At 42.5% G+C, this 19865-nt stretch overlaps 1 protein-coding gene and 1 long non-coding RNA gene across 2 annotated transcripts in view; one reads left to right on the top strand and one right to left on the bottom strand.

Annotated features, from left to right (window-relative positions):
• LOC114012641 (uncharacterized) overlaps positions 1 to 19865 on the bottom strand; it is a 28238-nt gene that overhangs the window by 3692 nt on the left and 4681 nt on the right. The window contains exons 3-7 of the long non-coding RNA XR_008746369.1: positions 18026 to 18337; positions 16814 to 16918; positions 2749 to 8251; positions 1594 to 2476; positions 1383 to 1475 (exon numbers count right to left, since the gene is read on the bottom strand). This is a non-coding gene — a long non-coding RNA (uncharacterized LOC114012641). The remainder of the gene's footprint in view (positions 1 to 1382; positions 1476 to 1593; positions 2477 to 2748; positions 8252 to 16813; positions 16919 to 18025; positions 18338 to 19865) is intronic.
• The window catches only part of ADTRP (androgen dependent TFPI regulating protein), a 33258-nt gene that overhangs the window by 11630 nt on the left and 1763 nt on the right, over positions 1 to 19865 (top strand). Inside the window, exons 4-5 of the mRNA XM_005239093.3 lie at positions 9467 to 9582; positions 14348 to 14499. Of these exons, the coding sequence (XP_005239150.2) occupies positions 9467 to 9582; positions 14348 to 14499 (268 nt within the window). The remainder of the gene's footprint in view (positions 1 to 9466; positions 9583 to 14347; positions 14500 to 19865) is intronic.

The raw sequence follows: 19865 nt of genomic DNA, 5'->3' as shown, positions 1-19865 counted from the left end.
ACAATCTCCAAGTTCTGATTGCCAAGCAGACACTTTTTGGGTTCGTTTCCTTGCACGTTGCTACACTTTATGGCTCTGAGATTACAGACATTTCATGGCAGATTGAGGCAGCATCTAGCTGGCTTTGGTGGAAAAAGACATTGGCGTATCAGTAGTAGATGTCAGTGCCATATTATTTGCAGTGGGAGTATTTTTTTTTTCTCGGTCTATTTTAAAGTTGTAAATAAGGAAAGCATATGTTGTTATGTAACTGAAGAGCAAACCTAAAAAATAGGCATGCAAAAACACTTCAAGAATACCAAGCTCCTTGAGTTCGTGGTGATGCTGCAGCACCTTCCTTGCAAAAACTGAACTAGCCATTTATTTTTCTCACATTTACTGCTCTTACAGTGGGAAAGTGTCGTTGCCCACCTGGTAGCCCAGAGTCATACAGAGAGCGTTACAATTTTTTTACATTCTGAGCAGAAACGTTTTCTGTTTTGCACAAAGGATGGCTAATGCAGAAAGGACTCTTGCTCATATTTGAAGGAGGCCAAATATTTTGGACTGCCTGGGTTTCTCTCTTTGCCTTCTGAGTTTAACCCAAGGGCTGCAGCTCAATTTCCACTTATCTCTGCCTGGGATAATTATGTTTTTCCATCTTGATATAAAGCTTTGAGCTTTATGGATGAAAAAAGTGCCCCTACTTATGTCTCAAGCACAATTATCTTACTTGAACAAGATTTTCGAAGTGGAAGACGGCTGAGACAGAAGATACACTGGCCAATTCCTCAAGTGAATTTGTTTATTTCTTTCCCAGCCATCTCTTTTCAAGCAACATCTGGATACTCTCCAGAAGGCGACTGACTGCTGGAGACAGCTTGGATTAAATCATATGCATGTATTATTCAACTTAATGGCAGTATACAGGAACACTACATTTTGAAGGGGCTGACAGAATTTAACGCTAAACAAAAAAGGACAGTGGTGGGTCAGAAGAGATCACTCAAACCCATATTAATCTATAAGAAAATATCAGATACGCACCAACATTGACCAGATGTGTTCACAAAAATGGTAATGGTACAATTGCCTTTTTGTAAAGGAGGTTTATCTTTTCAGCCTGTAAGGCACTGCTGTTGTAAAACACAAATGTTCTTGTAAAAAGCACAATTTTCTTTATTTTCAGGCTGCAGCTGAGTTTAGTTTAGCCATCTCTTCTCCTAATTTATTCTGTAACCGTCTTGCCCTCCCTGCTTTCCAAAAATCAGCATTTTAGTGTCCTGGGCACTTTACTGACATACAGTTGTGAGCCATGCATGTTCTGCAGACCTTGTAAGCTAAATAACTAAGAATAAAGGAGGAGGGATGGTAAATGGAAGCACAGAAGAAAAATTACTTACCTGGCAGACTTTCAGCAAAAATGACAACAGACCCCACAGGGCCTGAGCCTCTCAAGCTCCTTTGCGCTTTGCCCCAAGGTAGCCAAGCAGTATCTGAATGTAAAAAGAAAATGTAAGGGAGTGGAAGAACAAGCTGGGTGCACACAAGTAATTTACCTTCACTGAAGCAAGCCACCGATGCCCTGGCAGTGAGAATACTGGCAAGACTCACCATGTTCCCTCTCATCTTGGAGCTCCTTGGTATCTACAAGCTGCTCAGGCTCTGCCCACCAAGCTAAACCACTCCTTTCCCGGTGTGGACACAACTACATCAACAGAAATGTTATTTTGGATCAGTATGCTTTACTTCTGGAAAAGAAAACCAGTTATATGAATACAAATTACTCTCGCTCTGTTGTGAGGGCATCTATGTGAAGGATTATATCTATCTACCGCTATTTTAGGAAGCTGCCACAGCACTAACTAACAAGGGGGTGCAAAATCTGTGTGTGGAGCAGAACCCACTTGTCCAAGCCACTCTAACTGGACTCCTGCTCCAGGAGTGTACACAAGAACCAGCTCAGGCTCATCTTTGACCATCCTAAACGAGTCTCCTTGCAATTGGTATTTAATGCCTAATAATTCTTGCAGATTTACACAAAAGAGAAACATTTCCATTTGTTTGCATTTCACAGCATCTCAATTTTAAGCTGTCTGGCAACCATGGACATTCATAGGCTTCCAATTACATTCAGCTTTTGGCAAAGAAGAAGAATGTGTGTGTGAGGGATATGGCACATGAAATTAATCACCCCACACATCTAAGAGCAAAGATGCTTAGCTTTTCCCAGCGCTACATATCTACTTTTTTTGAAGTTTCCATTTCTGTTGACATAAGCCCATTTCCTCAGGGAGAAAGTATGTGTTTCACAGAGAAATGTTATGGCAGGGATTCCTCCCGGGCTGCTGCTACCCCGGCGTGCACAGGTGCAGTCTCTGTAACCCATCCCACGAAGGAACAGCTGGAGACAAATATTCCACAGCAAAGGATGTGTCACTTCAGTCTCAGGTCAGCTTCCAGCTGCAGTGCAACATCAGTTTCTTAGACTACGTATCTAATGTCAGGGAGAAATGCAATTAAAATGCTGGCATTGACACAGAGACAAAACATTTGCTAGTAAGCAATAGGATATTCAGCCAGGGCCTTATTTCCAAAATGCATGCGTGCATGCAGGCAATCTTATCTCCAAAGCTCTTTTAACTTTGATCATACAACTGGTCTGACGTTTCATCCATTTTTCACAAGACTGCTTCCAAACCACCTAAACATCTCAGAAAAAGCAGGGAAAAAACCCCAACGGTCCTTTTCAGCTGAGCATGAACGGACCTGAGAAGGGCAGAAGCAGTTAGTAGCTGACAGTTCGGAGGGGAGTGCTGGTGGACTTCAACCGAGCAATGGCTTCCTGGCTGCTGCCACCGCACCTGCTCTGTAACAGGACTCCTTGTGCCTCCTGCTCCAGCCATAAAACAAATTTGTGGTTCCTTCAAAATCCACTGATGTCTGGGAATATAAAAGACAGGTAGTGACTCTAAGAGAGAATTATATGTTTGACTAAATACATCAATGTCCTAGTTGCGCACATAAAATGAACAATAATGCTTAAGCTCCGCCCACCCTGAAAAATAAAAATTAAGAGAGGAAGAAAAATGTGTAAGGACAGATTACAAAAGGAAATTTTAAAGAAGGCGTTTGAATGAAGGCAGTATCATAGCAAAATAAATCAAAAGAGGGAACTTGTTCCAAAATGAAGCCATGAAAGGAGAGAGCGTACAGAGATCCAGAAAATTATACAGAGGAGTATAAAACTAAATAGAGGTTATGGTGACAGGAAGCCATTCAGTTTTATTATGCTCAGATAACACAGGCTGTAATCGTTTATGAAAGCATCCAACCCAAGGAAATTTCCATAGACAAGAGGACGTTTCCCAACAATGAGCTGAATAACTGAGTGAATACCTCAAGGGTCAACTGATGAACGTGGGCTTTGCGAGCCTCATAAGACAGCACCGAAGTGCGTTTTTACTTTTTCTTTGCAGTAACCTACTGATGGAGAAGATACAAGCATGAGTATTGGCCACAAGTGGCTGCCAGCACACAAGCTCTGTGGGGAATTTGTCTGAAAGGAGAAACACGGGCAGTTTTTCAAAAGCACCCGATGGTGTCCAACTGTGCCCAGTGGAGTTTAGTTTGGCCAGTGGTAACTGTTTGTGAACAATCCCCTGCTGAAGTCTCACATGTTAATGGAAAGCAGACACAGAGGATATGTAAATGCAGACGAATTAGAAACAAACAGCTATGGTCAACTGAGGCATCATTTCCTTCACTCTGGAGTCAAACAGGGTCAAACTGCGACACACGCGTTAGGCAGACGAGTGATCTCAGCAGCTCTGGGGAGATTATTCATGGGCTTAAAACTCAGCCTAGGCTGGAGCCTGCAGCTGAACACAGACTCTACCCAACCCTGTCTCCTCAGCCCCAGGAAAGTTGCTTTTACTTATATTCTCAATAGCAAAACGAGGATGAAACTTTGAATAAACAGACAAATTACTCAAAATACGGGAAGTAAAAATTCCTTATGGTCTTACTAAACTGTGGAAGTAATATCCGGAGAGGACTATTTATCTCAGTTTAAACTCATGAACCTGAAACGTATCCTGGGAAACATACAACGTAGGGTAGGAAACAAAAAGAAGCAGGAGAATGTCATAATTTCATCCTTCTCCGCAGGAGATGAGTTAACATGCCAAAATTTCAGATAAAGTTCAGCATACATTTAAGAAACTTTGTTCCCCCTGTATTCATACGCCAGAGTTTATGAGCAACAAAAACAATTTTGCAGTTTTATAACTAGTTCAAATTTACCTGAGTTCGTCAAGAAAAAAAGCAAAGAAACCAAACTAAAGTTAAAAATCATAATAAGTGCCAAAAGGAGCCACAGAGGATTTTTAAATCAAATGTTTGGAGTCAGACTTCAGATTATAAGTGCAATTCGTTAACAAAATGTCTCTGATAATTTTGAAAGTCTCATAACTTCTTTCCACTGTACAAATTTTTTTCAAAAAGGCATTTCAAATACTTCTGTCCTTAAAAAATCTGTAAGTTGAAAGCTTTCTTCAACAAACAGAGGCTACTACACAAGTAAATATGTTAATATTTAAAAGAATGTAAGAATAAGTATTTAACAGGATTCCTGGCAAGAGAAGAAAAAACCTGTCTGATTCAGTTCGGTTCACTGATAGCCTGGTCTGTACTCTCAGCTATTGTTTTAGCCTGTTTTCCTTACCTTGGAGTGAAATAGGTTTTTCCTCCCTGTGATAATTATTTTTGACAGTTTCACTGTTTATATGTGAAACTGAGAAACTGTTAATTGAAATAAAAAATGAGTCACTGTTTCCAGCAATTTTTGCCAATGTTTTGATCTGTGTCAATCTGAGCTTAATTATTAAGTTTTCTTTAAAGCAAAAGGCAAAATTTCGTATTTTAATTTGGCCCCATACAAACACTTCACTCTTCAAACATATGTCAGTTTAAGGATATAAAGCACAGCTAAATAGGGTTGAAAGTATATTTAACGAGCACGCACTAGAGACCTATGGTAAAAATAACTTGAATGAGAAAATACATCTTTTTTATTGAGAAAGATACGAGAAGTCTTTAAAGCCTTTCAGCAGATATGATTAACCATGATATATGGTCTATCACTAACGATGCTGCCAAAGTCAACGTCTATCAGCTGTGAGAGGGAAATCATTTGGAAAGCCAACTGCATGTCATAGGCAAAGGGCAGGCTTTGCACCACACATTCCTCTGGTGTCTGCTGTATAAATATGCATCTGCTTTTGTAAACATGCTCGGTTATTCGGTAGAAATTCCACCATGATTTTACCGTTAATGGACAAACTGGGCTCAGCAGAAATACATGAAGTCACCAGCAGACTCTTGGGACAGCAGAAGTGCAAGGGAAGATTTTTCCACAGATTTGGCCTGGGGGTGTATGTGTACATAAGAAGGAAAGGGGGAGGTGGGAGGAGAAAAAAAAAAAAAAAAAGCTTTATATCCACAAAGTAAAAATGCTAAACCAAACAAATTTCATCCTGGGGGTGCATGAAGCAGCTGAGAACTGTTGTACAAATCTGTCTCAAGAAGGCAACTGTATGGCAAGTTTAAATGGCCCAACGTCTAGTTAATTTATACAGTGATTCCTTCTAACTAGGAATAAGCTAACCATCTATTAATAAATAAAATTGGATTAATAGATAGCGAAATATTTTTAAAAGATATGATCATGTGTACAGCACACACTTTAGTCATGTACCAGTGTCACCATTGGACTGGGGAAGAAGGGAGCCTTCCTATGCCACAATGAATTTCTTTCTTTTATTTTTTTTCCCTTCCTCCAAATCAAGATAGATCCAAGACCTTTAAAAAACTGTTCACAAAACTGTTCACAAAAATCCATGCCTGATTGCTTTCGCTGCTCTTGGAGGTGGAAGCACCCCTCCAGGTGGTGGGAAGCTTAGCTTCAAGCCTCTGTAAACCAGGCAGAGCAGAAATTTGAACCTACCCCTTCCACTAAACTTTTGGTTCTTTCTAAAAGCAGCCAGTTTTTCCAGATTTTTCCATAACTTTCAAACCTCCTTTGATTTATGGGCCCCTGAATATTTTCTCAAACTCTGCCATAAGTGGAAAAGCCCACCAAAAAAATGACTAGTTAAGCAAATCGGTATTTTCTAAATCAACACGGCATAAAGGGAAGAGCTCCCAACTGTCTTTCACAACCACTACCAGTTTGCTTCCCGTCTGCAGTGCCACTGTGTGTGTTAGAGCCGTGAGTTCCCCCCGCCACCCCCAGCTTGTTGCTCCCTGTGACCCTATCACGCTGTCCGCATCATCATCATCCCGTGCAGTGCTGCTCACTCCTGTGAGGCAAATGAGAAATCGTAAATGAGGTGCAGAGCTCCGCTTTTCTCCCCTCTTCCCCTTTCCTGAGGGATTCACATATTGTAAGGCAGCACAGAGATGTATGAACTGAGAAAGAGAAGTTGGCTAAACACGTGGAGACGCTGGTGGTCTTAGTCACGATAGCTTGCTCCCGTCACAAGAGGGAAGCCCCCGTTTCTGCATGCTTTCACCCTCTGCTTCTGGACACACGTGCTTGCCCCAGCTCTGGAGTCTGCACGGCCCTTGGCAGCTGGTTCAGAGGAAAGCTGAGGCTGGGTCAGAGATGCCCAGAGGGCACTTGGCAGAATCACAGTCAACTTCTTGTCTAGCTTCTCCTGGGAAGGGCTTGCCCAGCTCCCCTAGGTGGTCACTTCCCTGCTTGTCTGTGCTACATATTTCCCAGTATAAAGCTACGTTTCTCTTGAGGAAAACTGAGCCAATCGCCCTTGGTCCTACCTGCGATGGATGCAGAGAACTTTCCCATTGCAGTTATCACTGCATCAACCTCTCAAGCCTTTGAAACCTCTCTCATTTTCCTTTTCTCTCTACGCGCAACAACGCATTCAGTCCTGATTTCTACGTCTGCCTTTGGGCTGCTTTGTTCTTCACACTTTCTTGCTGTTGGTGCTGTCCTTTTCTGGACATGCTCCAAACTATCTGCACCTGTCAAAATGGGGTACCCTAAATCAGAGGCAGAGTGCCAGCCAAAACCTCATCAGTTCAGGTGGAGCAGCTTCGTTACCTCCCAGGTCTTGCTTGCACACAATATTCCTGTTAATACCATCCCAGTACACTACACGCCTTTTCTATTTAAGCAGCATCATATTGCTGACTTGTGCTTATTTAGCATTCCTCTGAGAACAAGAAGTCCCAAACCCGAAAACTGAGCATAAAAACCCCCTCTGCCTAAAAACTGTTCACTTCAACACAGGATTATCTCACCTAGTAACTCCTAGGACAGCAGTAATACAGCTGGAACAACCAGCTTACAGTTGTTAAAAGTGTTTAAATTAATTAAAAGACTAGCAAGGACATTTCATGAGTCCGAAAGGAATTTTGTAGCCCACTGGATGTCAGATGAAAACCAGGACTTATATCCGCTTTGCATAATGGACAAATGCACCGTGAAAGGCTAAAGCCTAGAAATGAGGACAAAGTGCAAGTTTCCATCACTGCTGTCTTGCATAGGCATTTTGGTTTTATTCAAAGACAAACTATTGACCACCTGTCGAAAATAAACGTCTTTTTTAATCATTCTAAAAGCAGCTTAACACATAGATTTCTGACTAAAAGAAAGTTACAGGGATTATATATGAAAACTGTGTGCACTGAACACATTCTTCTGGTTAAATGAATCCAGGCATCACTTGTACTAATACAACGAGAGCTCTGCTATCAGCCAAGCAGGTTGTAGAGCTGAAGAATATCTTTATGAAACAGAACAGACGAAAATCTTGGTGCCTGTGAGTGTGAGGGCCCGGAACATCAAATAAAACTTTCCTATCTCTTTTCTCTGAAAAATGATAACTGAGATGAAAGGGTTATTTTGGCAGTAGGACAGCCAGGTGTGAATAGCAGCTCCTGGGGGGCCTGAGGGAGGACGTGTAGCTTCCAGTGAGCAGTCACTTGGCAGCAGCAGACACAAACGGATGTCTGCCTCTTAGCCAAATAGGTAAAGAATGCATGCTGTGTGTAGCTCAATGTGCATTTAAAGAATTTCATGTGTATTTGTGGCAATTTGTACTATAAATATACAGCAATAAAACTTTGACACCATACTCATACCAGATACTCAGCACAGCTTCTGACAAATACGTACATTGAAGGTACTACAACCATTCCCTTGGGACAAGAGGAAACGTCTCACCATACACCCAGCAGGCTGTGCCTTCAGGGAAAACCAAAAAAAATCATTAGTTTGGTGGGTTTTTTTCTATTTAAAAGTCTATCTATCTTTCTCTGCTGCCCTCCCCCACTTTCTTCCCCCATCTACCCATGAAACTATTTGCTAAATTAATAGGAATTTTACCAACTGGTCAGCTACAGTTGTTGCTATAATTTTCTCCTGTTGCACCTCATTGACTGTTCTTACTGTGTCATTCCCCAGTGTTGTTTAGCCCTTCTGCCCTAGGTATTGCTACTTAAGACTATCATTTGCTTGCACGGGGACTATAACAAATTTTTTAGTGGGGAAATTTCACCCCAACAGATTATTTTCTGAAGTTGCCACAAATCAGCTGACAAGTTGAGGTGTCCCAAGAACCCCACAGTGTCTGTTTAACATCTGAGCCCAGAAGGATTTTCGCAGTGCTCCCAGCCTCCCCACAGAGAGGAGAGGGGCATCACTCTTGGAGGCAGCTCCCCACCAAACAGTGCCACCAAGGTTTCTGCACTGTGCTGAAAATCCTCTGTGCTCAGACAGTCGCCATCATAAAAGCCCTTGAAACTGAAGCTACTTAATACAAATCAAACTGACAAAAAAAAAAAAAAGAGAGGAGAACAAAAAGCTTCTCCAGCCAGCTAACTCTTTACTAACTCTTGGCTAAGCTTGTTTGAAGTTCCTTCATCATCTTGAATCACCACTAACTTATGTGCACTGTATGTTTACAACCATGTTTTTCAGTTTACAGAGAGAAGTACAACATGCCGCAATTGCACTGGAGTAAATAATAAATGACAATATAATACAATACAGTAACGACTTGAAGAGAACATGAAGGCAGTTCAGCAATTGCTTAATGAGTTCAAGGAGGAGGCTTCTGACATCCTCAAGCACACATAACAATAGACGTCGATATCTTTTGTACTCTAATGGGAATTACCAAAAAATTTATTGCATTATAAAATGTAAAAGGAAAGCTCACCTATTATAAAGTGATGCAGATCATTCTACAGGCAGACCTCATTAGAGTACTTCTTAGAGCATACTAACAACAAAATGTCGGTGCTTGTTACTGAGGGGTACTTCTTCACTATAAAAAAAATGAAGTCTGCACATCTGTATACGGTTACACTCAGGGGCAGGTTCTTGGGCTTCATGATCAGCAATGTCCGAAGGCCAGGCACTGTGACAGGTCAGTGACGGACTCTCTTTTCTCCTCAGCACACGGCTGTATTGCCATTTGCTGTCCTGGAAATCTTTGCCACACCGCACCGTTACCCAGCAAAGAAGAAGGGATTGATCCTATTAGGATTTGTCACTTTTCTGTATATCAGTTGGTAAGAATTACGTATTTTAAAACGTTTTCAAGTGATCTGCTTTGCAAACCAAAGCCAAATGCTATACTTCAATCTAAGTCCCCTCCCAGGCACACGGGAGACAGCAGTCTGTTCTGTGGAGAAGTCATTTAAACTTCAGCTGAGACCCAGGAAAACTATTTCCAGACGTAGGCAGAGCAGGTTTCTTCAAACACAATACAGGTCCTGAGCCCATACATAGTATCTCTTGCTCTTTCTAAGGCCTCTTCTAGGAAAACAACTAAATTGCCATAAACTTTGGGTTACTTTGAGTTATTTCTACTGGGCTGGAGTTTTTATTTCTACCAGTACCATCAGATTTACCTCTGCTCACTGTCTTGCTCACTGCAAAAACACAAAACCCCAAAGGTCTGGGGGTCACAGGAGCAGAAGAGGAGTAAAACACAGTTTGGTATTTGGCAGGGACACATGGCTGGGTTTAGAAACTTGAGATAGAAAATGATACTCAGAGCCAGGTGCAAAGTGACGGGTAGCAAGGAGGCATCTGCCCCACTACCACCTCCCACTCCACCAGTGGACACCGCCTACATTTCCAGCAATGTACCGCAGTTGATCTCCAACCTGTTGGAGGGCGATCCTGACAGGATAAATGGTATCTAATCAGCTCCCCACCTCCAGCCCACAGCCGTCCACCCACCTCCTGTGTGCATCATGCACCCCTGGAGCTGGGTTTGCATCCGTTCCTGATCACTGCACCGAGGCTGCGGGGCCGGGGTCTGGAGGCACTGCCTGCTCCATCTAACTATGGGCAGCTGCCAACACTTCAGACCCCTCTCAGCATGCCTTATGTTGAGACTCTGCTCAAGAACAGGTCCATATAGTTTCAGGGTATGCTGTGATACCACTTTTCAGAGCTCAGGAAACACATGGCCCCTGGGGATGGTGGGGGTGAGATACAGGACAACTGGCCAGCAGGGAGGTGGCTTGTCCTCATGCAAAGATTTCTCAGAAGTGGCTGGGATGATAAGAGAAACCATCCTTCCCATTCCTACCCACCACTTCTCACTCTCAGCTAGAGACTACCTTCAGCACACCAAATGAAAGTCTGGGATAGAAAATAAACTGCTCAGACAAAACACTTCTGTGACTTGAATCCCATCAGAGCGGCTGTGGGAGCGATGGACTTCACTGCTACCTTACGTAACCAAGTTAGGAGCCATTTATCCTAATCCAGCCCAGAGCCTAATAGGATTACAACCACGGCTTCCTAAATTCCTTTTCTATGTTCTGGTTCACCCAGTTGCTTAATGCCAGCTTTGTTTTGCTCGTCTTCAGACAGCATTTGGGTTTTACAGTCTTTGAGACCAGACAGCTCTCCAGGCAGCTGTTGCAGTCGTGTGTGCCATGCTTTCCCCTAAAGCCCCTATCGGCTCAGCAATTTCACCCCACAGGAGACACAGCTCATGCCAGGACCTGAATCCTCATCAAAGGATGAGGATCAACACAAGCATCAACACATTTGAGTCTTCCCAGTATCTTCTCTGATTGACGTTGCATGGTGCTGCGGGGGTCCTGAGTGGAAGGCAGTCCCTTAGAGTGCTTGTTCCCCGTGTCCCAGGGCCCTAATAACTGGATAGAAGACATCAGGATTTCAATACTGTTGCTTTCTCTCCTCCTGAGGCAGCAAGGAACCTCCTGGCTGCTTTCTTTTTGCCTCCTTGTCTTGGTTCCTTGCAACCACAGATAACAGCTTTCAACTAACAGAACACTTTTTTAGCCTGTGCAAGTTAAAAACCACCACATTTTACTGTTGCTGCTGCAGCCTGGTGATTTAATAGCCTGACTGGGGCACCTCATGTTTCACAAGCAACAGAGTCCTTCCTAAAAGCCTTGAACTGTCACCGTCATTGCTGCGCTTCCCCAGAGTTGGTGGCCGGGGAAATGGCTGGTCCCTGCAAGGCAGTAGAGAAATGGAGTGGCCGGTGACACCCTGCGCCAGGTACCTGCCTCTAGCGGGGCTTCACTATAGCTCTGTTCAAAAAGGAAAGGCAGCTTCGGTTGCAGAACACCAGGGCTAAGGGAACCATCAGGCATGTTACTTAATTCTTGCAAGGATGGATCTTGCATCTCCTGGTTGTGCTAAGTAGTGCCTTACTCCTGGAGTCATCAGACTGAAAACAGTGAAGAATACATAAATTTTAGAACTGGCATTTTAAATCTTAAAAAGGAAGTAACAATAGATTGTTCTTGCCCACTTCAGTGGTGATAGATTGATTTAAAATACATCTTAATCTTCACAATTTTGCATGCGTTTTCGGAGAAAAGGTCAAACTACCTTTGCAAGGCAATATAAATCATTATAGATTGCACTCTGTATATAAAACTAAAAGACATAAAAATCCAAACCAAATTAAATCTAGAGACTGATGGCTTTCTTGTAGTATGTCCATTTTCCACCTCAGTTAGGAATCAAAATATTTTTCCTCTACTGCATGCTCATTTTCAGTTCACCACCTTTTAATTTTGAATTAACCACTGTCTCAGAGAGCTATTATGTGGCCTACATTCTTTTCTCCTTTCTGAATCTTCCCATCTAATAATTCCCTAGATATACTTTTTTTCCCTTCCGTAAACACAGTGGTCCCATTAATGTTAACGGACAGAGTAAGTCTCGCAGTTTCATCCAGTTGTACTATGACAGCACATCACCTCTCCCTGGTATCTATATGCTGTCCTATATCTTATAGCCATTTGGCAACCTTGGTTATACCCAGGGCTGTTATCTCAATCTATCTTCCCCATAATTCTGGCCATTGTCTGCTTCTGACTCACTCCCTGATATCCAAGGTAAAATCTTGGTAAAAAATGAAATTTGGTAAAATGAACTCTTCAGAACAAAAAACAACTAGAACCAAAACCTGACAAGCATTCTGTGCTTCAGGAACCTGGCAGTATGACCCAAGATAAAAAAACCTGGTAACACACAGCTACTACCAAGTCAGAAAGCTGAAAGTGCTTTAGCGCTCCTGCATAGTCATTTGTTTAGGTTTGAAAATACAAGTCGGAGCACCTCATGTGAGGTGTGCCAGCTGGCCAAATTGCATCCAGATCATCTAGTTCCTCATTGCATGAAATAAAGGCGGTTGTCACTCTCTGTTTTACTGGTTGAGACGCATTAAGCAAATAGTTGCCCTGTGCAGTGAAGAACACATGCTCACATTTGCATGGGCTCCAGTTAACACACAGTCTTCAGTATTTCTGCTCAGCCTCTCTGTGGCCTTTTGTGCAGGCTTTTTTTTTGTTGTTTTTAATTACTTAGCTGTTTCACCGCCCTGTTTGTTTGATGAAAGAACCTTAAATCATGAAAATGAGTCTCTACACTTAACGTTTCCATGCTCATCCCAGACAGCTCCAGTACCACCCCTCTCCATTTCTCCACTCTACCCCTTAGGTGGGTATTAGTAAATCTCTCTTTACAGGCAAGGTAAAAACCCATCATTTTTTATGCCCTACCTCTTCCTTCTCTAACTAGAGAAAGGAGAAATCATCTTTTCAGACTTTTTTGGGTTTTTTTCTTAGCGCACCCTCATTCCTCAGTTTCATGACACAGTTTCAGGCTGGTGGGGCAGCCTGTTTGTCACTTCTCTTTGAGGCGTGACACTCTGTGAGGTGGCAGGCTGGGTGCCATCAGAGAGAGTCTGCATTCCCGTGTTAGCACTGGTGGTGGAAATTACAGCATACTCCTCAGATGAGGGGTTTTTAATCGAGAATTAAACCTTTTAGGACTCTCTGGACCCAAAGGTACTTTTTAGGGAAGTGTTGCCCATCGTTAGATTGGCACATCCTCTTAACGATCACTGGAGACCTGTCTTTATTTTTTATGTTCTTTACATATTCAATAGAAATGCATATAATTTTATCCAGAACAATGTATTTTTCCCTACATTTAATATATAAAGGCCTTTTTTATATTCTGAAGTCTAGGCATTTGCTACTAACTGTTCTTATGAGCCGTAAACAATGAAAATAGTATCAGCGAACTGGCAGCCACTACAACATGGTTTTTGAAAGAAGAAAAAGGCAGAAAGAGAGGGCCTAAGTAAAATAAAAGAAACCCTATAAAGCAGGCAAATTCTTCCTTTCCCTTCTTTTTCCAAGCAGTGCTTTGCAAATGGTTCTGGCACAAAGGAGCAAAAGAGCTACCCCTGTTTCCCACCTACCTGCCCTCCTCTCCCCCTCCTCTTAGACTAAGAGAAAATGTGCTGGAGAATTCCCCTTGCCCTCTTGCCTCCTGAAAACTTTCCACTCTGCTCCCCAAAACAGCAGTCAACAGCAGCACGACAGGATAGAGACAGTGAGAAGCAGCACTTTGTCTCCACAGACACTCAAGATGTGGATAGGGGCTGAAAAGCTGTTGTAACCAAAGAGTAAACACACATGTGAGAGCTTATTTGACTAAGCTTCACTTAGAGTAGCCAAGTGCACATCCCTATTTCTGAGAATTTTGCTATTTTACTGTTATTTTACTGCTGTTAATAGCCAATGCAACCAGGATAACAGCAGAACTTTGTGTGCATTTCAACCTGCACTGAAACCCATCTAATTTAGCAGCGGCTCAAGTGTGCTTCACAGCAAATAGCCCAAATGCTGAGATGTATCAACAGCTGAGTTAATTTTCTCTGTATCGAGATTGTTTTGATAACTTGGCCCTTCAGGAGTTAGAAATCATGAAGTGGTTCTTCTAACTGAATGGTCCTAACCAAAGGTCATTTCTCTTCTTGCCTAGGGTCCTGTGGATTTATTCTGTAACGGGAGAGTGGGTATATCCTCTCTTTGCTTTGTTCAGCCCAGCCGGCCTAGCAGCATTTTTCGCTGGTAGCTTTGCCGTCATCGTCTCTTTCTACAACTTTGGGGAGTTCCTCAACCGTATGATATGGGGTCAGTCCAAGCTTTGTTTTTCACTTCTATCCATATGAAAAAAAATAATTATCTAAAATGAATTCCTGTGATTGCCTAGGCAGGGGGGAGAGAAGGGGGCACTTGTACACTGCGGGGTGCCATCTGGGTGTCTGGTAGAGATTGCCGGGTCCTAACCAATTACTAGCACACACAGAACAACTGGAGCAGGAATCCCAACCCTACCGGATAACAGGCTGGGCCAGGTTTCTTCAATGTAGCTCAAGAAGCACCACTTACCAGCATTATCACTGGATTTTGAATTCCTCCTCAAACAAAAGTCCAGAGAAGCCAAATCTCCCTGGCTAACACTCTTACACCAGCATCATGTGGTGTTTGTCAGACTAAGGAATGGCACTGTTTACTAACAATTTATGGGAAGGCATTAGTATATCCAAGTGAAAGCATTGCAGCAGCTCCATGAGTAAAACAACACTTCAGAAAGTTTTACAAACTGTTGAGAACATCTCCCTTCTACTTTGGTAGTGGTTTAAACAGTAGTGATTTAAAGAAAATGAAAGACAGCTTCCTTGGACAAATGGGCAGTTAGGAAAAAAAAAACCTAGTTTAAGATGACACATTCAACAGGTAGAAGAAAGAACTGATGAAGCAGCTTCGGGAGTTTGGCATAGGATATTATGATGATGATTGATGATGATTATTATTATTTTCCCTTCTGGTTTCCTCTCTCCTTTTTCATTCAAGATTAAGTTTTTGAGGATGAAAGTGTTTCTGTCAGGAAAACGTGTGTATTTTATTTAGGACAAATGTGTGAACATTTGCAATTTCTTAAACTAGCTTTCTGATGAAAGAAAAAACACTGCAAAAACACCTCTGAAAATAAATAAGACAACCTCCCTCTGTTCTCAGGGAACATTTGATGCCTGATCCATTTTGTGAAGTCTCACATGCCTGTCAAGCCAAAGTAGAGTGTCTGTAGCTTGTCTCTCACCATCCGTACTCAGCTACCTAAAAGCAGCAGATTGACTTTCAAATGTGCTGAATAACCAACTTCACCGCTTGATACCTTTGCAAATAAGATGCTTGCTCTACATGTCCATGTTTGGAAATTTTGGCTGAATTCTATTCTGGCATAAACACGATGCGAGATGAGGATTGCTGGTAAATGAAAACAGAGCTGCAGCCTTTCTGCACTAGCTCTGGTGTAAGAGGCATCATACAAATAGTAACTATATACTAATCAAAGACCACATCAGCACTACAAGACAGTGTAGGTCTTTCTATGAGGTCCAATATCTGATACATCTAGGTATCAGATTTTTTCATCACCGAGTATGTATGAGTAATTCCAGGCCGACAGTATGCCTGATGGATAAGTTGGAGATAATCAGAATTAAAAAAATTTGATTCCCAAGGTGTTAATTGATCAGATAAAAGGTTGTGCCGAACAGAGATCAAAGTAACTGCATAAATTAGACTAATTTTGAACAGTTGAGTAAATATACTTGCTTAAGAGATGTTCATTTAAGAGATTTCTAAAGAAACTGGGACAAGCACTCAACTTTCTTTTCTGTGTGCACAAAAAGGCTGAAAAGCACTCCCAGTTGTGATAGCATGAACGTAACCTCAGAGAATACATATAAACATGGCATATGTGATATCCTCCATTGATATCTGGTGTGCTCTTGCAAGCCACAGAGGCCTCCTGTGTGTGGTGGGTCTGCCTCTCCATACGTACTTGATATTTTTCAAAGGAGCCACAAAATCGTGGCCATAATGATTACATGGTATTTTCATCCACGTGCAGGACACACCCCCTGAGCTACAGTTCCCCATGTTTGTGCACACTCTTGCTACTTCACATGCATCCTCAGCTCTTTGCCCCCAGGACAGGCAGTATTCCCTGGATTTGCTGCACACTGATAGAAGAAGCTGCAAGCTGCACCCCAGTAGCTGGTAACTGCGATATCTCAGGCTGCATTTTGGTTATACAGGGGATTTGGCAGCAATAACTTCTCAATAAGGTCCTGTCTACCACCCCTTACTCCTTCCCACTCCACCACACACCTGTTTCCTGCAAGTAGGAGCTGTTCTCAACCTGGATCTTTTTCCCGATCCATTTCCCAGCTGTGTCCACCCAAGAGAAGGGTAGGACTTCTTTAAGCTGGTACTGATAACAAGGTCCCAATAAGCACTGAAACACAGCCAGAGGGAAGCTATTCCAAATTACAGTGTGCCAGAATCTTAATATGTTCCTGACTGAGACAAATCTCTGGCTCAGCATTGCCAGAGTAAAAAGAGCTGCAAACTGAAGGAAGATGCAATTCCAACATACCTTTCTTCTCACAGCAAAAAATGGCTCCATGTACTTTTTTTCATCCTACCCTTTGCTGTCTCACCTTCCCATCACAATAAGGGAGATGACGCAGTTAAAATAACCCTGCAGAAAAAAAAAAAAAAGAAAAAAAAAAGAAAAAAAAAAAAGAAAAAAAAAAAGAAAAAAAAAAGGAAAAAAAAAGGGAAAAGGCACAGACAAACAAAACAATCCTTGGTGGTAGAGGACGGACCTCAGTCCCCTGAAGGCACAGTTTGAGTTCCAGAGTAATGCAACTGTCCGCTGGGTTCCTCTAGGCACATCTGGAAACACCTTCTCCAATAACATCTGTAGCCACCAAGCAATCGGACCTGATGCTGGTGGCATCTGCCAAGGCAGAGCGCCCTGCCTGGGCTGCTGCCACCAGGCTTCTCCCCGAAGGCAAAGGCTCTGGGGCAACTTCTTTTTCTTTCTTTCTTTCCCACTTCAAGGAAGAAAGCTGGCTGAATTCGTGCCCAGATAAGTTGTGTTTATTCGAAGGTGCAAGGAATGATTAACAAATAGCTCCACATGAGTGGTAAGCCTGGTTTCCTTCTGAGCTTACATGCTGTGGCCAGCTGCAGGCTGCAAATGAAGCTTGTCCCACAGCATACCATGCTTCATATGGGCTCTTTTCCATGTTCCTTTAGTTTCAGGCCACTATCACTTTTCCTAAAACCAGCTAAATAAATATTCTACTTTTTTTCACCCTTAAAGGTATACTCAGTTTCAACTTATTCCAAAGTCTATGGATGGCAGCTTTCAGCTTCAAGCAAGTCATTTTTAAAGCTCTGTCCTGCGCTTGACCAAAATGATGCAGTATCATTTCTGAGAGCTGGAAAATCCAGGCTGTCAAATAATATAACCTTGTTATTCCTTTTCAGAACAACTGAAAGATGCCAGACCCTAAATTTGTTTTATTATTTATAGACAAACTGTTTCATACAGTATTGGAGGTTTTAAAAATGTATTCTCTCTCATGTGCCTCTCCCTCCCCTTGCACAGTTGGATTGATGGTAACTAAGGCAACCCAGCTGCACAGCCTGAGAGGCACAGAAAATAGTACCAGTAATGACCTTTTTTTTGTTTTAAATCCCAGAGTTTCTAGAGAACTAGACAATGTTGAGCAATACAGAAACTCCAAAGAGGATAATTTGAAACAATGGGCTGATTCTTTTGCTGCCATAAATTTACCTCAGCCAAGAATTTGGCTGCAGGGTCCGAGTACCAAAGATGAACCATGCAATAGCTTCTCCTGTTGCCGATGGGTAGAAAATATAATGCAGGCAACTGATCATGTCACTTTGGCCAGTCAAACCGGAATCCTCAAAAATGAAGCAAAGCAGTTTTCCCTCGGGTTTTGCTCCTGGTGAGACAACCAGATTCTCGGGAGAAATTTGAATCAAAGTTCTTCACAACAGGCAGAGTAAGATTTCAGGCAAGGGCTCTTCTCTAGCACCAGCATTTGAAGATGGAGCAGATTCATTTGTCTTCCATCTAGGGCACCTGAAAAAAAAACCAAAAACCAAAACCAAAAACCCCAAAACATTCATCAGCTTCTTCATTTCAATACTTTGAGATGCAAGCGGATAGCAGCTACAGCTAGCAACAGCCACCCGCTCCACCAGTGATTTAAATGCCTGTTGGGGGACACTGGCAAACAACTTGTGAGATTTTACAGCCACAAGGCCTCTGCCAAGTCCAGAGAAATGCTCATCCCCAGGTAGCGGGGCTGTCCTTCGGGAGAGATACAGGGCAGAAGGCAGCAGCTCCGACAGCCCCACGCCTAGATGCTCGCTGCCCTCCAGAAAGGAAACCTTTGTCCAGCAGCTGGCTGAGGAACATCAGGCAGGGCAAAGCCAGGATTAGATACTCTAAAGCAAGGGATGAGGCAGTACAACAAGCCTAAGAGCCATCGCTCTCAGGAAAAAGAAGAGACATGGTGGAATAACTTCCTCATGCCAAGTGCGTGGATGAATGTGTTCCTCCAGATCTTCTATGAGTTCTTGAGTGTCCTTGCAAAGACACTGGTGAAACATAGTCACCTAAGGCTGAGCTGAAGTTAGATAGCAATCTTTAATGTATTTTTCATTTTCTTCTCAGAGTACTTTTGCATTCAATGTGTCTTCCAGAAACATATAACATGATTGTTTTCCCTGGATTTTATTGCTGTACTTCCGTGCTTGTGAAACCAAGCTCACTTAATCCCCCGTAGTCACCTATTGGGAAACCCAGCCTATGTGACAGCGCACGAACCTGCGCAATACAAAGCAATACTATAAAACAATTGAATCCTTGATGCTCTCATTCTTCTAGGCAGCTGCTGAGATTTCAGAACCTCAGCTGGCAAATAAAGGGATACAAAGGGCAACTGTGTGGGGTACGAAGCCATTCTACCACGGCACTGGTACAGGCTTATGAACAGCAGGTTTTATATGAAAGTTAAAAAGGTCACGTTCTGCAGGTAGTTATCAGTCCAGACACAGGTTCCACCCTTCAATATTACAGTATCCAGGAGGGATTTTTAAACTGAGCCTCCTTTCCAGAAGATACTTTCTTTTGTTCTATCATGCTTTTAAAAACTAAGAATAAGAGTCCAGGGTATATTTATTTTTTCCAGTGAACAAATAATGTTTATACCTACAATATCACTACATTGTCAGTGATAAATGGAGCTGAAATTTAAGCGGATTTACAGCCCTGAGTTTGCAAACTAAATACAAATACTTACTTTTGTCTCATCCGTTCATCCTAGTCGTGCCACAAACCTGTGATGGTGTATTTATATCCTTCATATTTGTCACTCCCCCAACTGCAGTTTACCCCTCGGGTAGAGGAGTCTAACTATTTAAAGGAAACCTGCACCATCTGTCACACGCCCTACTCTTGCTGACAAGTTTATCTGATGATCCACTGGAGGCAGACCGGATCGGAAGCTCTGGCAACCCAGGGCTTACGATTTCATCACTGGAGGCCAGACATTAACAGGTGCTTGCTAATATGCTGTTCCCTGGCCTAATAGGCTAGTCTTTTT

This window comes from Falco peregrinus, chromosome 3 (assembly GCF_023634155.1).
Source record: "Falco peregrinus isolate bFalPer1 chromosome 3, bFalPer1.pri, whole genome shotgun sequence".
Taxonomy (NCBI): domain Eukaryota; kingdom Metazoa; phylum Chordata; class Aves; order Falconiformes; family Falconidae; genus Falco; species Falco peregrinus.
The sequence above is the reverse complement of the archived record's forward strand: the minus strand, read 5'-3'. Positions and strand labels throughout refer to the sequence as shown.